Raw genomic sequence first — 24,456 nt, 5'->3', positions numbered from 1 at the left:
AATAGTTGAGTCATCCACTACAGAGAGATCTCTAATATTATATTCTTGGATCAGAATTAGAGGCAATTTAGCACTGTCCAGAGATTTAAAAAAAACAGCCGACAAGGGTGTTTCAATTCTAGTCACGGGTGATAAACAGTGCGGAGGTGATGGAGATCGCTATCAGGATTAAACAAGAAGCCTGTGTTTTACTGGATCAAGAAAGAGAAGCCTGTGTTTTACTGGATCAAGAAAGATTAGCCATGTGTTGAATATGGGATTATGAAGTAATTAAATAAATGAAGACACATTTCTGACACAAATATGCTACAAGTAAAAATGTAATTAGTCACTTTACATACAATGTTTCTGTTATCATTAGGGTCTTTGACTGGCAAGCGTATCAGCCTGCTTCACCCTGAACGAAGTCTACTGAAGCCACTGAAGGACTGAACCTGGTTTATTGTGCTAATAAGTGTGTTTCACAGGGATGAACTAACTGCTGCTATGCATATGTAATGGGTAGAACTCTTATGGGGTTTGGGGGAAACCGTGTTCTGCTGCTTTTTGCCAGCCTGGCCTGGCAATTCATGAGTTGAATGGTCAAGGGGGGATTAAATTTGTCTGACCTCCAGTGGGATTGAGAAAGTATCAGTGCCTCTATGCAAAAGCAGCAGCACTGATGTAGTTCCTTGTGCATAAAACCCCTCCCAAATTTAGCAGGTAACGTGGTTTGTATGTGGCTGTGCTGAAAGGCAGCAATGTCTGGGGTGAAACACATGAGTCAAATGAAGCTGCATACTGCTGAATGGCAATAGATTTCTGTAAGATCACAAGGGAAATCTCTTCACTGTGAGATTGAAGATGGTGCAAGATCTTTAATGCCTGTGCGGAGAAGACAAATTCTCTGTTGTTAAAAGCCTTACAGAAAAGGCCCATACAGAATAAACTGCACAGTACTCTGTTAATCTAAGTAAGAAAGGAGGAAGCTTGTGTTCACTCACCCTGACAGGCAGAAGTTAAAGAAACCTTATTTGTCACTGAAGCTAACAGTTTCATAGAAACATCCGTGCACAACTGAGAGGTATTTGAGAGGCATAACTACCCTGGACCACCACCAGAAGAATGGTACAACCCAGTACAGAAGGGAAGATGGAACAGGGCATTTGGATCTGGATTTACATCCAAATCTGCAGGGCTTTGGTTTGGATTTCTTCTATTTGTTGCTTTTATTGGGTTATAGTTTGCCTTCCTGTTGGCATGTAGCTTTCATTAGATTCTATGCACACCAAGTAGAGAAAACAATGTGGGATGCTTACGTACAAATGTGCTCGTTCTCTGCTATCAAAATTAATAGAACCTCATTGCTTTCTCCAGTCCCAGAGGCTTTTATGTGGTTATGCAGTATTTAGGATTAAAATCAGATCTAGGAGCAGAACTGTATATTGAGTTCAGTGCTCAGATACTGCAGTAAAAACTGAATAAACATGACCCTTTTCTATGTTACTAAAGGAATATCTGATGTGTCTGTCTGGAAAACGTGGTGTGTGAAATTGCCCAGCCCTGTTTCCCCCCTCCTCAGTTGACAATGGAGATCTTCCCCTTTCTCACTGGAGAACATCTCCTCCTTTCCCCCTCATTCCCAGACCAGTATTTAGTGTGAGGTGTCCCTGCCCATGGCAGGGGGGTTGGAACTGGATGATCTTAAGGTCCTTTCCAACCCTAACTATTCTATGGCTCTATGTAGCTCCCCTCATCTGCCTCCTTCCTGTTTTTAAAATGGAAGATGTCTTTCCCTGGCACCCCTCAGCTGGCCTGGGCAGTGCCTTACTTCATGGGGCAGAAACCCCTCCATGGCATGGGATGGGTTGGCCAAGGGAGGAGGCCTCCTTGTCAAATGGAATAACGAAACCTGGGATGACTTCTGAGCCTTTGGAATGTCGTTACTTTTGTAAATAGTAAAACCATTGACTCAAGGCAGTCATATTATTGGGTAGTTTCCAGTGCCAAAAGGGGCCAACAAGGAATCTGGAGAGGAGCTTTTGGCAAGGGCAGGCAGTGATAGGACAATGGGAAATGGTGTTTAACTGACAAAAAGCAGATTTAGATTAGATATTAGGAAAAACATCTTTATTGCGAGGGTGCTGAGGTGCTGGCACAGGGTGCCCAGAGAAGCTGTGGCTGCCCCATCCCTGACAGTGTTCAAGGCCAGGTTGGACACGCCTTGGGTGGCGTGGTTTAGTGTGAGGTGTCCCTGCCCATGGCAGGGGTGGGAACTGATGAGCTTTAAGGTCCCTTCTAACCCAAACAATGCTGTGATTCTCTGATTCTACGTCCTCCCAGGGCTTATAAAAGCTGACATTTGTTGCTGTTTTCACGTTTTTATAGCCAGTTTTACAGCTCCGTAACTCGTCAGGCTGCAGCAGTAGCGAAGCCCCCTCTCCGAAGGGGCGATCCCACCCTTCCTCACAGACACACAACGTGCCCCGGCCCCGCGGCCCCTTCAGCTCACACAGCGACCGTTAGATTGACCGTTAGAGTGACCGTTAGGGCGACCGTTAGAGTGACCTTTAGAGCGACCGTGAGTGACCGTTAGGATGACCGTTAGAGCGACCGTTAGAGTGACCGTTAGATTGACCGTTAGCGTGACCTTTAGAGCGACCGTGAGTGACCGTTAGAGCGACCGTTAGAGTGACCGTTAGGGTGACCGTTAGAGCGACCGTTACAGCCGCCTCTCCCTCAGGCGGGCGCTCGAGCGCGCTCCGCCCCTGCGCTGCCTCAGCGCCGCAGGTAGATGGAGCCAGACCTCGGCCGCTGCCGCCCGCCCGCCTCGCCGCGCACACACGCGCGGTACCGCCGGAGCCGCTGAAGGAGCCTCCGCGGGGTTCGGTGCCGCTCCGACCCGCACAAAAGACGGGAAGGAGGAAGAAGAGGAGCGCACGGTGCTCGCAGCCGCGGCCGGTGGCACTGCCTGGAGGTAAGGGCTTCTTCTCCGCCCTCGCAGCCAAACTTCGCGCCGGCAGCGCTGGGCGGGAGGCTGCGCTGAGGATTCACAGCGCTGTTTGCCCCTGCCTGGTTTCTGCCTGGCCGCAGGTGACCGGTTTTACCTTTATTGTTGTACCGGTGTTGCTGCTCCCGCCCCTCCAGGCTGGGCGGGTCTGGGCAGCTCCGCAGGCAGAAGTTGGCGAGGGTCGTGAGGGGAGACGAGCCTGAGCTTGAGTCCGCTCTGAACTTCCCTGCCCGCTCCGCTCCTCTCCTTGCAGATGTCGGGGGTGCTGGTGATCGCTGCCTGGTGCTTCCTGCAAGTGGAGAGCCGGCATCCTGAAATCATCACGAGTAGCAGCAATCATGGCAATTTCCTGGACAACGACAAATGGCTGAGCACCGTTTCGCAGTATGATAGAGACAAGTACTGGAACAAATTCAGGGATGTAAGTACTTCGTTTACAGCATGCTTCTTGTTCGTTTCGTTTGGGCGCAGCATCGTTTCAATGGGTGGCTGCTGGCTTTTAGAAGCGGTGGGTAGAGGACTGCGGCTTCGGCAACCGGTTGGTGCTTGTATGGGGAATGTTCAGAACTGTTTGGAAGCCAGACGTTCTCGATTACCCCATGGACTGGGGCAGTTCGGGCTCGTGTCAGTCTCACTGAGAGCATATGGCCTCCTTTGAGGAGGAACTTTGAGTGAAGTTTCTGTGCTTGCTGCTAAAGAAGGCACTTAAATGTAAAATGATGAAGCGGTATGTGTGTAAGAAAGGAATAGTTACCACTTCAGGCCACAAGGTGGTAAACAGGGAAGCTCCTTTTGCCTGCAAATCTGGTGGAAAACATTTTATTGTCAATTCTGCTCATGGAGATCTTTGGTATAGGGTTGGAGGAAGCAGTGCTTTGACTCGGTTTTTTTTATAGCCTGGAAAACAGGGGTCTCTTCAAGATGTGTTACGACTTATATCTGTACAAAGCAGACCAATGAGGCTTAAAATGAATTCTTGAATTCCTCTAGTTTAAATACAGTTGTGTACATTAAGACAGGGAGCGGGGGAAAGGAAATGCAATGCTCATGGTAAATGTAACATTTACGGTGCTCCTGGTGAGGCGTGTGTTGTCTGTATGTTGAAAAGCTTGTCTTAGAGCGCAGATAGAAAACCCTGCTTCGGTCTGCCGAAGACTGAGTGAAGGAATCGTTGCTGTTAACATTAATCATGAGCATACGGAGGTTAAGTGTTCTTTATTGCATGGGGTTTGTGCGCTGTGGCTGCAGTGTGACAGTGGGAAAGCAGAGTAGAGCTGGTCAGCAGTCCTGGTGCTACTCTGTGAGAATTCGTATGTTTAGGAAGCTCTGGTGTTACGCGTTTGTTTCTGTGGTGTAAACAGTGTATCTTGCCTTGCAAAGAAGTCAGAGTATTACAGTTAAATGTGACCTATCTCTGCCTAGCTTATTCTCTATTTTTCTCTAGCTGTAGTCATCTCTGTGTCTGAGAAATCATGCTGCTTTCAATCTCAGTGTAACAAAGTAGGGCCTTAAGAATGGTATCAACAGATACATCAGAATGTATATTTCTGTGCAGTCACTGAGATGACATCTACCTACTGGGGTGGCTGAAGTTCTCATATAATAGATATCTGGAAAAGCTTGTGCTTGTACAGTAACTACTATTTTATTAAGGGGATTTTACAATTAATATGGTTTCATAGATTTTTAGGAGGTAGCAAGGGAATCTCTGTCAATATCTGGTTTAGACTCCTGAGGAGTGCAGGTTAAGGATTTTACTTGTTAATTTCTATGTACAACTTGAATTCAGCAGCACTTGAAAATGGTGCATTGAATGAAGGCCTGACAATCTGAAAACACTTTTAACTAGGGACAGATTTATGGCAAGGGATAAATGTATAGCAAGGGACATCTTCAATAGTCTTCTTTCAAACTAAGGACTTGTATTAATCTCTCTTATTGAGCTTAAAGTTCTTTTTTGAAACCTGGAGGCCTTGCAGTTTCTCATTCTCTTCCCCCAATCTCCCAAGTGCAATTGTCAGAGAAATGGTTCCTCTTCCTGTGGAAGATGTTTGTGAAGATTTCCTCTGTCATGTTTTAATGTTTCAGAACTGAAAATGCTTTTTTTTAGGCTTTCTGAAAATGCTAACCAAAACTGTAAAGCCTCAAAACTTTTTCCTCATAAAATCATCCTTTCTGCAGTAAAGAACCCCCCAGATCTCTTAACCAGTTCTCTGATGAGCAAAAGCAAATGGTATAAAGTTCATGTTTAGGTATCTTTCTACCCAGCCATCTTTATGGTTCTATTTAATTACTTTAAAGCTAGCATGCTACCAATGCATATGATTGTCCATTAAATATTTTATGGGGGAAATTAACAGAGACTACCAATAAACTCCTGCTAAGCTTTTTCCAAAGTGAAGGTATAAAAAGCTTGCACATGTAATTAAGCTCATAATAACTTGCCTTCAACCAAAGTAATTTATTGTATCATAATCTTCTGAGAGGTTCTGTGTCCACAGATGATGACATGCATGGGTAGAGCTGCTGCCAAGGTAATAGGTGTAACAGAGACAGCACCCTTCTTGCATGCCATTAGAAGAAAATTGGTCCTTGCTTCATGGCTATGTTGTTGGAGATAGATTGTTAAAAGACTGCCTGATGAAATGCAGCATAATAGCATTAACTGGTGTGTATGGGGTAGATAGACTAGCATTTCATTCATAATTGTTGAATTGCAGGGAAACTCTCTTCCCATCTTCCCTTAGTTCCCAAACTGTAGCTATACATACCAGACATTGTTACTAGATGAGGCTCTTGATACAGGCTTTGCACAGGAGCCTGGGGTATAGAAGTAATGTTTCAGTTAAATCCTTCTGGGGTCTGACACTACAGCTACTGCAGAGCAGGTGGCTTAGTTCATACCCTGTAAATCAGCAAAAGCAAGGTTGCAGTCATTATCATGATTACCTTCAGTAGCTTTCTGAATTGTTGCTGTATTATATAAATAAAATTGCACAAATATTTACATAACTGTGTCTTTATGTACAGTAGAAGAAACACTTGTGCATACGGAGCTGAGATTTGACTCGTTTGGATGTGGTGACTTTAAACTCTATTTGCATGCAGCATAAACATGTGCCTATAAATTTGTCATAACGTTGCAGTACTTGATAATTATTTTACAGATGAAATATAATTGAATAAAAAATTTTAAATTGGTCTTCTCTGAACTTTTTCAGTTCTTCTGTTCAAAATCAATTGGTTGGCCAGCCTTCTTGAGCTGTGGTCCAACATGGCCTCATTTGAGAAGACAGCTATTGATCTTTTTTTTTTTTTTTACTATGACCCATATTTCTTTTGGGTGAAGACAGCATGGTAGTTGCACTTAATGGCCCAGCAGTCATTACTTTTCTGGGAAAAGAGAGCACAGAAGTACACCTCATTGGATGTCTGCATTACATCCACATAATCAGGCTAAATTTTTAAGTCTCTGAATTTCATAGTGTGAAATGATGACCTGTCAACACTTCCAAAAGGCCTCGAGAGATCTGTTTGAAACAATACTTTACAATACAGTCTTTTTACATGATTGGGATACAATTTGTAGAATGTTCAAGTGCTCTGTTTTTAAAAACACCAGAGCCTGTAAAAGTATGTTGAGACCAATGTGACTGATCTGTTGTGAAGCACATGCTGTTGAAAATCTTGTGTGCTGTCTAGTATCAATGATGGTCTAAATGTCTAATGTATTAACAGGCTTTCAGTGCCATCTGAACTCAATATTCCTGTCTGTCTTCTGCCCTGTTTTCCTTGTCTGCCATGGACTTTCTATGTGACCATTGACAAAATCCTAGCTCTGCCTTAATTCCTATTTTATAGCTAGGGAGAATGGTATTTCTCTTCCTCCGAACTGTATTATTCACCTAATTCAGTATTATTGCGGAATGTGGCTTGCTATTTACTTGAGTAACTGACTAGGTCTAGTTTAGTAAGTGTCTAATTCAGTATAGTAATTGCTAGAAAAGGAGGAAAAATAGGCAAGGTTGGAAGGACCTGCAGCTATTTCCTTTGCACAGATTTCAGGCTTGGGAAAGCAGACATCAGGGATATGAGGATCAAATTAGACCTTTTGATATCATGAGCACAAATATTAAGGCCTTGATCTTTCAGTCAAATCTGTTGAGAAAGATTCTTTGGCTTAAGAGGATCTTCAGCACAAATTTGACTCCTCAATGTGAAGTGAATTCCTATAAGTCTCAGAAAACACTTATTATGTGAGTAGCCATACAGGTAATTGTAATAGGTCACAGAGCAGCTTATCGTTGTGTTCACAGAGGTTTGGCACAGGAGACATGGAATAAGTGTCCTCTTAGTGCTAGGCCTGTCTTTAATCAAAATTATATGAACAGACTAATTCTATTACTTCTACTTGGACTTATAACTATTATATTATTAATGCTTATCTATAAAAAGGTAGTAAGTTCAACTAGCTTTGAATTAAACTGCACAAAGGAAGGAAAAAAGTTAAATGAACTTGGACGATATCTAGTATAAACTATAGAAGGAATTTCTGTGAAGTTGAAAGCTAAGAATCTTGGCATGAACTCTGGTTTCAGTGATGCTCATGCATGGCAGGCTGCCAGACCACATTCTGAGCATTAACTAAGCTGTTTCTCTAAATTTTATTGCTTAAAGAGTTTCAGTCCAGGCTATCATGTTAAAACCACCATGTGTTATATGCCTGGAGATGCACTGAGACTGTGCATGTCTAAGAAGCAAGGCATGAAATGTCATCATCTGTGTGTCTATGTTTCTCAGAATTTATTGTGGATAGATATATATAATTATCTATCTATACAGATATAAATATATATAATTATATATATAAAAATATATATATTGTGGATATATACAGCTATCTATCTCTATATAACTATAGATATATAACTATCAGCATTGTGAATAGTTATATATAAAGGAGATTACATTAGATACCAGATTTCTCAGGGAGGTCATAGGTTACCATCCACCGATACAATCCACTGAAGAGACAATTTTGTCAGTTATTTATGCACATCACCTTTCTGAGCCTATGAGTTTCTCCTCATGCCTGCTCTGAAGCGCAGAATGAGGTGGTAAAGCAAATGCAAGCCTGGAACAATACAGGTCCCCCAGCTCTTAGCCCTGTCACTGATGGATTGTTGGATTTTGGGCTGGCTCTTCACACTTCTTCACTGCTTTCCCTGTTGTGCTTACCTTTGTCTGATTTGTTTAGCCCTAAATTGGAAATGTGGTAGTGAAACTTGATAACAGAATGTTGGAAAACATGACCAGCACTGAGAAGGGTTGGAATACCAAGCAGGCAGAATTGGAAGACCTTGGGAACTCAAGTAATAGAAATGAAATGAAATTTAGAAGTACAAAGTAGAAGGTCATGGAATTGAGAGCTAACATGAATTTATTCTGGGTCCTGACAGCTCAGCTTGAAATAGATGAGAAGGAAAACCTGTGTACTTTCATTGATTTGCAGAGTTATTCTAAGTAATGAAAGTAATGCTACTCTGAGGAGAGCAAATATATTGTAGGAGTGTATAAAATGAAAGATTTCTGCTTCTGTTGAGGACATAAAATTGTACAATTTATAGGAGAGAATACTTAATTACAAATGTTATGAGCACTTTGGATTACTGAAATTCAAGAAAGAAATTTTCTGGAGTTGGTGAAACAAAGGCCTTCCAGCATCACAGGGGAAAAGAGCTTGTTTTAAAATAATACGCTATATTAGGTTACTTGTCAAAGCTAATTGCATAAGAGTAGATTTGCTTCAGAAGAGAGGTACAGCAAAATCTGCTTAGTGTGAAGCTGAGGTAAAGAAATAAGTAGATAATTTTTGACAAAAATATTAGTCCACCCATAGTTACGTTTTAAAAACTTATCTTAATGAGCACTTCAGTTTCAATATGTAGCTTGTATTTTAACAAAAAAGGTCATGATATAGTAAACTGTAATGAAATAACCTGGATTTGTTGATTCTAGAGGCTCTGCAGGCTTGTATCACTTGTGTCTGTTCATTAAGTTTGAAGCCCCTTGCAGATGGTTGTCTTGCTGCCTACCCATACAGCTTCTAGAGTGGTGGAACCTGACCTGTGATACCCAAGGATCCTCTGATCCTTTGGGATTTTTGAGCTAACAGTTCATTTATATAGACTATGTTCCTTCTGCTGTCTCTTTCCTATTATACCTGCCTTCAATGTGCTCTTGCTGCCAAAGACCACCAGATACCACCTGATATGCTAGATCATCGTTTGGGATTGCATTTTATTTTTCTATGTTGTATTTAGGTCTGCAGGTGGAATGAAATATTTTTCTGCTAACAATTTATTACCAGAACATCACATTTTCTACTTTCTTCACTTCGAACCTAAGTGCAGGTTTTTCTGTGATTCAGTAATAAGCACATTCAATACGTACATTCCTTGAGAAACCATTCAGGCCCTGCTAATTATGTAGCAGTGAAGAAGATTGCAGTGCACTTCAACACCTATTTGCTGGGTAATGGATACACTCAGCAAAGTGGTGGGGTTATGTGATGGAACACAGGCACCTCAGGCTTATTTCTCATGAGATTTATCATTCCAAGCCCACCTTGAGGTTTAATTGAAGGTGAAGATAGTGTGTATGGATTCTAGTGGACAGAAGTACAACAGAGTTGAAATGTGATTTATAACTACCCAGACACTCTTGGCGTAGGTTGTCTCTTACTCCAGTTCTTACTCAACAGAGGGACAAGGCTGGCATATAAACGTGATTGAAAAGTAGAGCTGAGATGTATTTGAGTGAAGTTTGAAAGAATAGCAGAACATAAGATTGTGCATGTGTAACTCATTATCATTTTCTTCCAAACAGATATGCTTATTAAAAATGCCCTTCTCAAAGTTCACACTTTCCTTCTGCAGTGGACAAGGGGAAAAGTAATGGCATTTATGTCAGAATAATTAACTTGGAAGGTACAGAGGGCCAGCTTTTTGTAATTAACTGACACTTATCCAGGTTCCCTAGGAATTACCCAAGACTCCAAAGCTAAATAGGTCACCCAAAACCAGTGTGTAGTTTCTGTATTTCATGTTTCAAATAACAACTTGAATATTTTCCTCACTTTCTGTAGACTGCAGTCACAAATAATATCCATGATAAAGTTTTCATTAAGATGTTTTATAGTTTTGTTTTTTTTTTTTTAAGTAACTATTCCTATATTTTACTGTTTCCCTACCCCACTGTTTTATAGAATTTGTTGTCTGTAGGGGCTCACTTTATTACAAATTTAATCTGTAATTTTGTCAGATTCCTGGGAAGCGAGTCTTCTGTTACTTTTCTGGATGGGGAATGTATGTTTTAAGAATTGCAATGGGAATTATAGGAAATACAATGATGTGAAGAGCATGCTGCACCTTTGCAAGGACAAAAGAGAAATATTTTGTTTCTCGATCAGTGGTTAAAAGAATAAAAATAGTAGAAGAGCAAGTTTTGATGTATTGCAGTGTCAGTGCCTGGGGGGAGAGGAGGAGCAGAAAAAGCCCAGCAAATCAAGACCTGGCACACAGTAGTGGGATAGCTTTTGGTTATATATTTATCAAAACTCACTCTTTTAAAAGCAAAAAGGAGGGAAAAAAGCCCTTCACAAATGAGCCATGTGTCATGTCAAACCATGCCGGTGTGATAGAAAATGGGTGGGTTAAAAATAGTCTGCGGAGGCTGAGTTTGGATGTGTTTGTAACAACTGTTATCAGGCTCAAGTTTCCATGGGTAAATAATATCAGATTTGTTTCAGGTAAATTGCCTAGGCTTAGGGTTAAGAAAATCAGGCTTGTTATTCTCAAGTACCAAAAGGGAAAGCTTAGTTATGATACTGTGTTTTGAACATCAGGGAGCTTATTGCCCTTCTTTTTTGTTTCAGATATTTAGCTGTTTGCTCTACACTGATGGTTTTAACCAGGAGGCTAGAAATCTATAGTTTCAGCCCATTTCAGTCTTCAACAATGTGTGCATTTTTTGAGGATAAAATATGAGACTGTCTGAAATGGGGGTCAGGCAACTGAGCTGCTTTTTCAGCAGCTAGGACTTAATAAGGGAAATGGAGGTCAAATATTACATCTAGGATATGAAAACTCTTTTCTTTTAGATAGCAGCCCTTGAATAAACAGATGTTTGATTATGTCTTTCCCTGTGTAACCAAAAATGAGATTACTCTAAAAGCTGTAGTGAAGTCTTGGTTATGTTGAAGCTCATGACCAAATTCTCAAAGACCTTTGTGAGGCCTGAGTTTGATTCTCATATTCCTCATCTTCCTGTTCTCTTAGACAAAGAACAACTATACATGAAAGAACAGTTAAATTAAACAGCTCTCTTTGGCTTTTGGAGGACACTGTGTAATTGGAAAAGGCTGAAGGGTCAGGTGTCTGGCCAGCTCCATCAAACTATCTGAAAATCAAACATCTACAAAGTACATGTTACAGATTTCAAGCAAAACAACAAAGCAGAGTTGGAACAGAACAAAGTTAAGGTAATGCTGCTGCCTTAAGTGTGGATTTCTGTACTTCTGACATTTAACTCAGTGCCAGCTTTGCATAGGGGCTTATTCCTGCCAGTTTACCAAGTTGTAACTCTGTGTTAGTCTGTCATCGGGCAGGTAACTCCAGCAGTTATCATTGGTGGATTTTCTGCTGTGGGTTGGCAGCTAAATGCATTTGGACTGAACATCTAACTTCTAATGCATTTAAAGGCCAAGATAAGATTCAAAATTCACTTTACAGATAAATTACTAAGCTACTGAATGGAGGTTTTGGCAGGGAGTTGATTGGTCTTTATGTGTCACTTCTATAGTTTGGTTTGTAATCCAGGCTAACAGAAAATCATTCTCATTAAATGGGTATAAAGGGCATCAATTAATTCTGTGATCGTAGCTGTCCTCTTAATGAACTTGATGTCATAAATCCACTTCACTGATTGCTTTCTCCTGGGCAGATAGAAAAATACTTTATTAAAAATTACGGTTACAGTAACTATATTCAGATTGGTTTTTGAAAAAAGGTTTCAATAGATCACGGCATACAGTTGAATTCTGACTGGCACTGGGATTGATAGAGGCAGTGGCACTTGTCTGTCTATGCAGTGTGCACTCGCAGCCCAGAAAGCCAACCGTATCCTGGGCTGCATCCAAAGGAGCGTGACCAGCAGGTCGAAGGAGGTGATCCTGCCCCTTTACTCTGCTCTTGTGAGACCTCACTTGGAGTACTGTGTGCAGTTCTGGTGTCCTCAACATAAAAAGGACATGGAAGTGTTGGAACAAGTCCAGAGGAGGCCACAAGGATGATCAGGGGACTGGAGCACCTCCCATATGAAGACAGGCTGAGAAAGTTGGGGCTGTTCAGCCTGGAGAAGAGAAGGCTGCGTGGAGACCTCAGAGCAGCCTTCCAGTATCTGAAAGGGGCCTATAGGGATGCTGGGGAGGGACTCTTCGTTAGGGACTGTAGTGATAGGACAAGGGGTAATGGGTTCAAACTGAAACAGGGGAAGTTTAGATTGGATCTAAGGAGGAAATTCTTTCCTGTGAGGGTGGTGAGGCACTGGAATGGGTTGCCCAGGGAGGCTGTGAATGCTCCATCCCTGGCAGTGTTCAAGACCAGGTTGGATGAGGCCTTGGGTGGCATGGTTTAGTATGAGGTGTCCCTGCCCATGGCAGGGAGGTTGGAACTGGGTGATCTTAAGGTCCTTTCCAACCTTAACTATTCTATGATTCTATAAACTGCCTAGTCAGGAAATCCAGCTGTGTATACAAATTCCGTGTGAAACTGCACAGCATATTCTGTGAATAGTTTGTATGTGCTTTTTAGCTTGGAGACCTGTCTTCGTCCTTCCTTCCCTGAGTTTGTTTGGCTGTTCAGAAGTTTATTTCAGCACTGTCTTCTAGAATTTGTTTACTGTCCTCCCTGCCTTTCTCTTCAAGTTGTAGCAGTCAGAGAGCTTGAACCCAAACAGGAGATTGAGGTAGAGGCAGTTGCAGTCACTGGAACTGGGCAGGGAGAGGCTGAGGTTTTTAGAGAATGGAGCGGGAGGGAAGCTGACAATTGTAGTTCCAGTGAGTGGAAGATGTTTTTAGGGCAGCGTTTCTGTGTGTGCTAGGGATGTTGAGGGTCTTGGTAGTATTTGATTGCAATCGATAAATGTTAATAAAGATCACTTTTAGAGAATCGGAAAGTTTTGTCATCTCTTGTTTGATGATACGAGTCTGAATACTGATTTCCAGGACGACTCTATTCGTGCTTTAGTGTCTGTGTAGGCGCCGGTACTGACCCTGCTGCAGGCGGCGGGGCATTGCAAGACCGGGGCTGCCAAGTGGGGCTCGGAGCTGTCCAGTGCTGAACCCGTACACTACGCCTGGTATGGCAACAGCCCCCTACTGGGACATTCATTGCTGCGCTCAGAGCACTGCTCTGATGAGGTTAGGCATAAAGAGATGTATATCTAGATTAGACAGATGTAGAAGCAGAGGATAAAGTTAGCTCGGAGTTATCAATCAAGCTAATGCCAGATCCATCAACAAATGTTATGTCGTGTAAGTCCCAGAGCAGTGCTCCTCTACTGAGCTATGCACTGGGTTGGAATACAGAAAGACAAAGCTAAGTAGATCTCTGTTCTTCCTTTGAGTATGCGTGCCAGTATCTGACAACACTGTTTATAGAGTCAAAGTCATTTCTTGTTTGCTAGCATAAACTTCACTCAAGGTATAGAAGAGATAAATTTATTTATTTCTAAGTGAAGCCAGGCTAACTAATCTTTTTGATGCTAGCCAGGCATTATTTATCTATTTATCTACTTACTTATGTAGTGTGAGGTAGGTACACCTCTAGTTTGACATCATATTGAAGGGGGACTAGCTATTTCCTGTTAAAGCAGAGATATTAGGCAAAGCAGATTTCCAGTGTCTTGTTTTATGTTAAACTACAGCTGGTGAGACTGGTGACTGTTTGGATTTATAGATCAACTGAGCTTTTCAAAACTTGTTTCATGGGGCTAAAAAAGAAATTGTTTCACACAATAGAACGCCGGAGTGCTGCATTCAGTAAGGATATCTATAGGCACAGGATAATTAGCGATTTAAATACAGAATTGTTTGCCATGTTCCGTAAACACAACCACGAATCTCCACATTATTGTTCACTCGGACAACAGCATCCAAAAAGAAATTATGCTGCATTTAATTAGAGTAAAAATAAAATAAACTGAAAAAAATACTGCACAACTTTCAGTCATGCATGTAAGTGCAGTTCTACAACATGAGGGAAACTGGTAAACCAGCTATATTTCCTCATAGGGAAGTATATAGTAATTCAGATCAGTGGCCACAGATTTATTAGTCTATTCATGCTACGTAACAAAGTCTGATATAACAAGATGCTTAATGGTTTATTTTCACTGCAATATGAGGCAATTTAGACTGAAATGTGGATTCTTACGTGACACAAATATCTGTTTTTCTATTGGGTCTCCTTTTCTTTCTATAAAGCCTGAAGCATGAAGAGGTGCTTTGTGATTTATGCGTATATCTTATCTTAAATGCTAAAATGATTGGCAGAGCAAAGATTTTGTGGCTTGTAATGAACTTCTTATAACCTGAGATGAAAGGTAATCTTTCTTTCCCAGAGACAGTGCTGTTAGAGATTGTGAGTAGTCATTTCCTGTTGAGGTGCAATGCCTTGTAAAACAGAAAAGAAGACTGAACACCAGTACAAGAAACTTTAATGGGTATAAATAGACAATTTGTGAGCATTCATGAAAAGATAAACAATTTCAGAACCATTTTAAAATATATCGAAACTTCCACTTCTAAAGCAGCATCTGCCATCATGAATAGTCTCATCTCTGTATGTGAAGGAAAAATATCCAAGCAACTTCTTATGGTCCATATTCTGCTATCAGGATTTTTTTAAGTAACTGCAGAACTTCCTCATTAGTTTCTGTTGAGATGCTCCATCTGTGGTTTAATGGCAGAATATGGCCCTGTGTAATCAAGAAGTAATATTCTGTTATAGCAGGGCAGTGTACAGAGATAGATGTGGCATGTGCTCAGTATGGCTGCAGCTTTCATTAGCAATGAAAGAAGCTGCAAACAGTAAGCAATTTTGAAACCTACCTCCATTATTGTGAAACCATTACTGATATATCGAGGATGGTGCAGTTGATGTCTTCCATCCAGAGTGATGCAAGATTGTCTATAACATTTGAACTCAATTAGGAGATACATAGACATAAAATAAGATACTAACCTGAAGCCTTAGGGCATGGCTGATTTTTAAAGCTGAAGCTTCCTGAAATTAGGAGTTACTGAAACTGCAATGATGGAATAAATGTGTTTTCCTCAGTCTTTCCTTAAAAAGAGAAACTACAGGTGCAAGCAAATGAGGGGAAAAAGACAACCCAAAACAAAATGAAAAAAACAAAACAGAGAAACAAACTAAAACCTGACAACAACAAAACCTCCCAAACAACAAAACCCCCCAACCATACAATCTGTGTCAGAGGCAAATGAATGCTGGATAATTTAGTGGATCCAGCCAGAGGAATCCTGGCTGAGATGGAGACATGCTCTGTCAGGTGAGAAATCGTGGCTGGAACCATCTTTTCTATAGCCCAGGAACCTCCCCTCATTAAAAAATGCTTGGAAGAAAGAGAAGATGAATAACATGACATGTGTTTCTGTGTGTCTAGGTAATCAATTTGTAAAGACAGAATGGGAAGGAGGTAGATAAGGAATCACAGAATCATAGCATGGCTTGGGTTGGAAGAGACATTAAAGATTATCTAGTTCCAACACCCTGCCATTGCCAGTGACACCTTCTATTAGAAGAAAAACCATGTTCTGCTTCATTAGAGAGGATCTCAGAATGGTGGGTTGATGATAGTCAGAGGGAGAGGAGAGCAGAAGGAGATTTAGAGGGTATGCAACAGAAGGTTAGTTAGCTGCTGATCAGTATTCTGCATGATCCTGACATGGGCAGCAAGTGTTCTTGTCAGCAAAACTACTGGTAAGCTCTACCTAAGAAATGTTTGTGATTCTGGGCAGAGTTGTAAGGATTCTCTTGCTGAGTTTACACAATACATTTTGGACTTCAAGCAATCACTGCTGGCCTGTGGCCAGATGAGAAGCCATAAACATCTGCCCTTATGTGGTCTTCCTACTGTGTGACTTGTGTGTTGTGTCGTGGGTGGCGTTGCTGTTGAGATAAACAACAAAGATGCGTTGTGGAAAGAATATGTATGCTTTAATCACTTTTTTCCTTCCAGTGTAGTTGTGGCTATCTGTAGCATTCATAATTAGCAAGGGAACAGATGGCAAAAGCCTGGTTTAAAACAGTGCATCCACTGAGTGCTCATGTGCTGCTGCAAGCTTATTTGGGAAGCAGTTTGCTCTGTTTCCTTGGATGGTGCTTCAATACAGTGGTGCAGGAGTAAAGTAAGGATAGAATTTGTAATAGTGTAATTCAGTGTGTAGGACGTATATAAAGCATGGAAAACATGGGGAATTTCAAACAATTTCCTGGATGCTGGTCTCATGCTGCACAAGGATGGATATAACCTTTATTGTCCCCCATAGCTGAAACCTGTTACTTATACATTCATATATAGGGTAAATATAACAAAATGCCCATAAGGTTGCTTCTTTCCCCTGTCCTTTTTTTGGCACAGAGGGAACAATTCTGTTCTCTGCTTAAATTTTGGAAATAATGTACTGTAGCTTATTAAAAAAATAAACCCAAACAACAAAACAAATAACCCCCCCACACACACATATATTTTGCTGTGTGGTTCCAACATTAGCGTTGGGCTGCAATTTTTCAAAGCTAGAAAACATGGGAGGATTTTGTCAGCATTTCACCATGACACTTGTTTCACATAGAAAGCCAGAGGGCAAAACAAAGTGGTTTCTTTTGGTCCATGTAATCTGTTGAGAAAGCAGTGGTAGCCCTGCAGGCACAATCACTACGATTTGTATGAGGTTCTGTTCAGAATGATGAGATCTTGGATGTAAAGGCTGATTGATTAGTTGCATGATTCCATTCTCTAAAGTCAAATCCCTAAAATATTTGGTTATAAGGAGAGGCAGGAGCAAGGAGGAGAACAGAAGGTTGCTAAAGAGAAAAATGCTCTAAATGTGGTTTCCATCAGTAGAGTAAAAATATGGCATTCTATATCCCAAAGGAGCTGGATGGATTATTGTGAGCATCCAAGCTAGTCAAGATCACATTTTCTTTTTTCTCTTTCCTTTTTTTTTTTGTTAAAAGATAAATGAATCCATGTTGATATGTTTATCTCTGTAAGATGACCTGTATTTACCTTCAGGTCCCACTGAATTAACTGTTCTCCTAGTCTGTGAAACTATTTTATATCACTCTTTCTCCCTGCAGACTCTATGGATATAGACATAAAATATTTCTGTGAAAACCGATGTCGTTGCCTTTATGTACAAAATGTTTTGTGCAGCATCTTTAATAGCCAATGAAACAATCTTCAATAGCTTCTATTTTTTTCCATATGCTCAACTATAAATTTAAATTTGTTGTGAAATGTATTTTCTTTTCCCATCAAAACCTCCCTGTATCTCCTCACAGTAAGTAATTCACAGGATAAACACGTAGGTTTGTGTTTGCCTCGGCATCGTTCTAATAGCCAATTTCCATGTAAAACTGATTCAGAATTTTTCCAGTATGAAAATGAAAGTTTCCTACTGCACCGGTTTCTTCATCAACAAGATTGAATGAATTGCTTGTGCTTATTATTTTGAATTCTTGAATGTATTTACATCAGAAACTTCTTGGGGTGGAAACACTTCTATGTGTGTGTTCATGCAGAAGCCAACTCACTGGGGACTGTCATCTTTGCAAGGGCTGCTGACCAGTACAAACTTTATAATACAAATAATTAATCTTTATTACCACTTGCTGTGGTCAGCAGTAGAACTAAATTAAGACATCTGTGTCAGTATGGGGTACTTTTTAGTTGACCATCTCTGTGCTTTCTCAGTATGCTGGTCTTGATAAGAGTGTTTTGCTTGTACTAGAAACAAATGTCAGCTACGTTTATTGGAAGAACAGCACTTGCACAGAGTTTGACTTCTCATGGGCCCTGTGTGCTTTCCCTTTCCTCTTACAGACCTCATAAAACCAGTCTGGGCTCAGGAACAGCCTTTACTATGTTACCTGAAGTATTTTAAATTTAGAGATTATCAAAATGGTCACGACCATCATGTTCTTTGCCAACAGCATTTTAGTCATCTTGGCATTCAGCTACAAGAGCTACAAACACAATTTAACTTCATTTGCCCTATGAAAGAACTAAGCCTGACCTGTTTCAAACTGTAGTCAGAAACACTTCTTTGATCAAGAGTTTTCAGAAATTATTTAGCTTATTACAGCCACTGGAGCCAGTGCGTCATAGAAACTTTGCTCAGAAGAGTTCTACTCCTTCCCTTGTCATTGAAGCTAGGTCAGTGAGTTTTGAAGACTCCTTTTCTCATCGTGATTCCTGAGCACCACATCAGTGGCTCTTAGGTGCATGTTTGTGGCTTCAGAAGATGTTTCTTAATTGCTGAAAGTATGGAATAGCAAGACCAAATGACTCATCACCCAGGATCTGAAGTTTTTGCAGCTGTGCTACTTGCAATTTAACTGCCTTAAAAGGCTGAAGTATTCCCTATAATGGCAGGGCTTACTACTCCCTGCTGAGTTACAGAATTGTTCCTTTCAGGTAGACTATAACTTGCACTAATGTGATGGGGAAGCAATGAAGACCACCTAGCCCACTCTTCCAGTACCACTGACAGAGTAGTACTTAGGACTGTTCATTGACTTGCTGCATATACTCTGAGAAAGAATGAGGGATGTACCACAAGAAGGTAGTGAGAGTTGGACACCTGACTGGTCCTTTGTAGAAGGGTCATTAAGTTACTCTGCTCAGCAGTACAACATGAAAAATATGCCTGGTGTGGTGCTATAGAAAACCACATGAAATCCAACGACAGGAAGTAAACAGCTTATTGTTAACAATTTGGAGGAATGACAGGAGGGCACATAAAAAAGGAATTTTGTAAAGCAGATTTTCATTTGCTGCCTAGGGAGTGTTTCTTTTGGGGGGAAGGAAAATGCAAGTTGTTGCTCACTGTTGTTCCAAAACACTGTTTATAGAGTGCATTCCTGAGCTTTCTGGCAAGGCAAATGCAGTGTTAACTAAAACCATGTCACATTTGCACCCTGCTGTAATCATACAACTCTTTCTCCTCCCACCTCCTTTACATATGTCAGCAGCAGTGCTAGGCCTTTGCTTGCTTACCATTTCTGAGCACTACAAATCCCTTTTTACTGGCCCTGTGTACAGAAAACACATAGGTAGGTGATGTATAGTGATTTCCTTTGTATTCCTGAATAGAACACAGCAACCACCTAACCTTTCATCCATGTCTTCTAGTTCATCACTTCATGTAAATCTGACACTGATTTCAATTCTGTGTTTCATCAAGGGCCCTTCTATTATGTTTTGCTTTCACATGCACACAATACACAAACAGCAACAGCTAGAGCACTACAGGAATAGCTCCTCCTTCATTTCAGCCTTATCATTTGTGTTTCATAAATGGTTTTATTTTTATTTTAGCTTTCATTTTCTGAAAAGCAAAGCAAAATTTCAGAGATTAAAAAATCAATGTGTCTGGTTTATACCCTAGTGAATATAAGGAACAGAAGGCTGTTTTCCAGAGATAGACCTTAGATCATGTGTCAAAGATTTATGGTAAATTCTGAAAGGGAAGCTGTGGGAGCTATCGCTGTAATTTGGATAATAAAAACAATAAGAAAATGCCAGACTAAGTTATGGCTGGCCTCATTCAACAAATGAAATGGCAAACTCCCAGCCAGCATTAAAGAGAATATCCAACTGATGCTGCTTTCATCCCTGTACAACTGGCAAGGCTCCTAGACTGGTGCCCAGGAGAGGATTGATGCCTGGCCTGGGTATGACAGCACATAAGTTGACTGCGCCACTAAATCATTTCTCACTCCTGACGATTCTATTGCGGGAGAGCACTGCGATTTTTCTGCTTGTCTCCACTGAGTAGGATGGCTGCTCTGGGAGAGGAGTCCTAATGTGCTTGGGACCCGAGTGGAAAGCATCCACTGGCATTTTCAAGTATTTCAGAAGTTCTGACATTCTGAAGCACTTGTGTCTCTATTAAATGAGATTCTGAGGGTAAAACCCCCCTGAGGCTGAAACAAACAGATGAAACAAACCCAGATAAAAACTGTCTCTGGCAGATAACTTGCGTGAAAACTCTTCACACTTAAAGGTGATTAATTCAAACCATTGTCTAAGGTGTAGAGTTTTAAACCTAAATACAAGGCTGCTTGGATAAGTTTTGTGTTTATTCTCACTGAAAAATCTGTAGTATTTTTCATCAAAAATGTTTCAGGACTCTTCATGCACATTTTAGAAAGATGTCATCTGTAGAATTAATTGACTTTGTTCTCTAAGAGCTTCTTTGTCATCAAAGATATATTCAGGAGCAAAACAAGCTGGTTTTGGTACTGTTGTCCTTGCTATCAACTGAAGTAGGCATATTGTATGATTCTGATAGTGTTTTAGTTTCCTGTCAGAAATCACTGGTATTCCGTCTGTTCCTTTGCTGTACTCAGCAGTGAGCTGGACTGTGAGGGAATCACTTATCACACGTTGAACTCTCTTGTGCAAATAATAGACTCTGATACCAGAGGCCAAACTTTCATCATTTCTGGAGATATGAATTCTAATGCGTTACTAAAGCACAAAAAGTGTCTTTGAGAATGAAAAGTGGATGTTTCCTACCTCTATTTTGAAGTGTGGTCTAGAGAAAGTCAAAACAATTAACTGCTCTTTATTTTTCATTCTGGTGACCTGTTCTTTCACTTTTGCCCATTCGGTGAACATTTTAGGCCCAAGTGTCTCTGAAAAACATAGAGGATAACTTTCCTGCTCAATTCAAGGTTAAGCTGGTATTTCTGAAAAGGCCTTTTACTAATATAGACTATCCTTCAGGCAATGCTCTCTTCCTTTGGAATCCCTGTATTGATATTGAAAATCCTGTATTAGAAATACTCATCAACAATATAGGGATAGGTGATGTGCTTCCTGAAAGAGTTTTAGTTCATAAAATGCTTTGGTTATCCCTAGATAAGGAGATCTTAGAATTAAAGCATCTGGGATTGCAGCATCTAAGTCTGGATCCATTTTGAATGACAAGAGAAATAGAGGAAATATCTCTGAAAGCTCTCTGTGAGAAAACATCTGCTTGGAATTGTTCACTTGTCCAGCTTGTCTCTTGACTAATTTGAACAGCCTTTAAAGCTGTCATGGCCATGGGGGAGGAAGAACAGTCTGCTGAGAGTCTGGATTCTCCAATAATTAATAAGCCACGAGATTATGCTGTTTCAGAACTATCAAAACTGCAGGTCTCTGCAGCCCTTTTCAAACAGGGATTTGACTCTTGGCTTTTGCTTACAGCTTGACTGAGCACCTACAGTGTCATCACCCTCTTTTCAAAGTATGTTCTTTAAAGCTTCCTGCTTTGTCTCCAGATTCCCTGAAAGCCATCTATCTACTCTTATTTATCTCCGAAGCTGACTTTAAGCAAGACCTCCTCTCTCAAGGAAGGAAAGCATTTTAAAGGGTTTCTCATCAAAATGTTGTTAGCAAGGCGCACTTAAAAATAAACTGCTTCCCTCCTTCCCTTCTTTCTTAGTGAGCTGAGAGGACAACACCAGCTGAATCATGCATCTGAGTCATGCAAACAGCTGTCATTGTTAAATGTAAAGATGAACTAAAAAGCTGTCATTTGCTTGGGAGTATTTTTATACTTGACTCACTTGTCCAGTGAAGGGGAGAGTGGTTTGTTGGTTTGTTTTCTTTTTGCCTCCTTTCACATGGAAAATTACAATGAAGCAGTCTGCTGTGGTAATGGCTATAAACTGCTACTGAAAAAGCGTTACAGAAATCTTCCACTTCAGACCATCCATCATCCCGAAATCCTTTTTTTTTTTTTGCACTTGTGCACAATCTCCGTGAGGCCCTGTGCAGGCATCCCTGTTGTTCGCCCCTAAATAAATGTTTTAGCATAACATTTGTCCAGAAGACTTCCTGAAGAAGTGGTATATAGATATCGGATTAGGAAGAGTTTGCATTCCTGAGGCAGTGGTGTATAGCTCCCAGATCAGTACAATTTTTCTAGCAAGTTTCAAGCTGTAGTTAAGAACATGAATTTTTCTCTTAGACAGGAGATCATTAACAAGTGTAATTTTTGTCTGCCCTGAAAAGAAATTGCACAGAGCCTCTTGGAAGACTTCACAAAGGACACACACCGACATAAAGCAGCTTTGTTCATTTAATGTGGGGAATAAAGGTATTGTATAAAGCAAGTTGCATTACGCGAGACCTGTTTGAAACCCAAGGTTAACACTTCATACTGAGTGTTCAGTGTTTTATAGGTGCTACAGAAATTAATATAATTTATAAGTGTCATTCTATTTCAAGAAAACTGTAGCCATACCATTATTACCTGAACTGCTACAGAATTAAAATGCTTTCTTTTCATTAAGTCAATATTATGTTAACTAACTTCTATAGCCAGAAGTACTAAGCAGACAGCATGGGTATGTTGTGTTTTCAATACTGTGCCTAAAGCTTCAAACAAATTGTTGTTTATAATGAAGTTGTGAAGCGCTCACCCTGATAAAGCTTTATCATGTTCAGATTGAAGATACCATTTCAGCATATTTCAGAAATTCATAATAACCCCCCAAGGTTCTCTTACCCTTCTGCATGGAAAATCAGAGTTTCAGCTTACCTGGTCACTTACCTGTCAAAACAGTTTCCCTGACAGCTTGAGAAACTGAAGTGTGAGGGATACCACTACCCCTTTAAGTCCCGCTCCATTTTTCTGGAAGAAAATCTGCACAAGTTATTGGTATCCTTCCACTTCAGCTGTATACACATCATGTACCCACAGGGATAAACCTCAGTCATGTTTCCGTTCTCCCCAAGGGAGTTCTGATTGTCCAACAATTTTAATGTGTGCTTATTTTTACAGTTGTATTTAGACCCAAAACAACCAGGAGACTTTTTGTGACCCCAGTAGCTGTTGAAGCAATAGGGCTTCTTACATTTCAAAGTAAAAAAAGTATATAATGTCTTTCTTTTGTGCTCGCTTGGCTGATAATACTAGTAAGAAGTTATCTTTCCATTCAGTTGCCTTCTGAATTTTTTGTACAATTTTGCCTTGTGTATGATATAATAAGGTATAGCAATAGGTAACATCAACTGAAGTTTTATAATCAGCTTACTTGCAGCAAATCTATCTCTTCTATTCCATTCGTGCTTCTGTACAGTGCTGCTTCAGGAGGGGGAATTGGGGAAAGGAAAGCCAGCTTTGGCTTTATACATTTTTATGAATTTTGGCAACTAACATATTTGTCAACAAATAATTTTGTTAAATATGTAGAGAAAATGCATAAGAGTTTCCAAATCTGCAAATATTTGTGTTCATCTTTGCAAGAGTAATGATTAAGATCTCGGGGGACTAGTGTGCATACTCCAAATTGGGGTCTTCCATAGCTATTTGCAGGACTTATATTTAGGGATGCATATGGTTAGCTAGTGGTTTGAACCCCAGTATGTAGTTGCATGGTTGCAAATTTCAGTATCTGTTTGCTTTCACTGGAAAGCTCCATGTTTCTGTAATTTAGTCACTCAGTCCTTATAGGATGACTTTGATTATAATAAATCAGAAATTGTGTGTGTGTTGTGGTGGCCATACGCTGATGCCATAAAGTCATAAAGACGTTATTAAAAGAATAGATATCTTTGAATCCTACAAATGGTATTTGGGAAAATCTTCTAGTGACTGACTTATTCTTAAGATTTCATAAAACTGAAATGCTTTACCTGCCTTTAAAATGCAGCTATCTGCAGGGTAAAATGTAGCAGCTGGTCTTACACACATGAGTTAACCCAAGCTGACCCTGCAGGGGTTGGTATCTGACAAAATCACTGTGTGAGGCTGGAAGGCTGCAGGCAGACCTGCAATGAAACACTATAAACTACTGACAGTTCCAAATAAATGACCGGGTCTTGTAGCAGATACAGAATGTGCCAATTTGTCTTTTAGTTGGTGGGATCACAAAATGTATAAAATTTATTTTATGAGATCAGGCATATTTTGAAACCTAGCTATTTTTAAAGTTGAGCTTGCCTTCTTATTTAGTGGGATTGATGCCTCTCTATGAACCCACTTCAATGGTTTTGATTATAGGTCCATTTCAGGACACCAAAGTGAAGGTATTTTCTTTCCCGATTTCAGTGTTGTTCAATTCTGGCAGGGCTGAATATTAGCCACTGGGAGAGATTTGCCA

At 40.5% G+C, this 24,456-nt stretch overlaps 1 protein-coding gene across 1 annotated transcript in view; it reads left to right on the top strand.

The window, feature by feature from the left end:
• Positions 1 to 2,786: 2,786 nt before the first annotated feature.
• The window catches only part of SPOCK1 (SPARC (osteonectin), cwcv and kazal like domains proteoglycan 1), a 287,946-nt gene continuing 266,276 nt past the window's right edge, over positions 2,787 to 24,456 (top strand). Inside the window, exons 1-2 of the mRNA XM_062638044.1 lie at positions 2,787 to 2,956; positions 3,243 to 3,410. Of these exons, the coding sequence (XP_062494028.1) occupies positions 3,243 to 3,410 (168 nt within the window). The 5' untranslated portion in view covers positions 2,787 to 2,956. The remainder of the gene's footprint in view (positions 2,957 to 3,242; positions 3,411 to 24,456) is intronic.

The sequence above is a fragment of the Pezoporus occidentalis genome, unplaced genomic scaffold (assembly GCF_034315485.1).
Source record: "Pezoporus occidentalis ecotype Australia unplaced genomic scaffold, CSIRO_AGI_Poc_V1 ctg55, whole genome shotgun sequence".
Lineage (NCBI taxonomy): Eukaryota > Metazoa > Chordata > Aves > Psittaciformes > Psittacidae > Pezoporus > Pezoporus occidentalis.
Note: the sequence above shows the minus strand (reverse complement) of the source record. Positions and strands in the feature narration are given on the sequence as shown.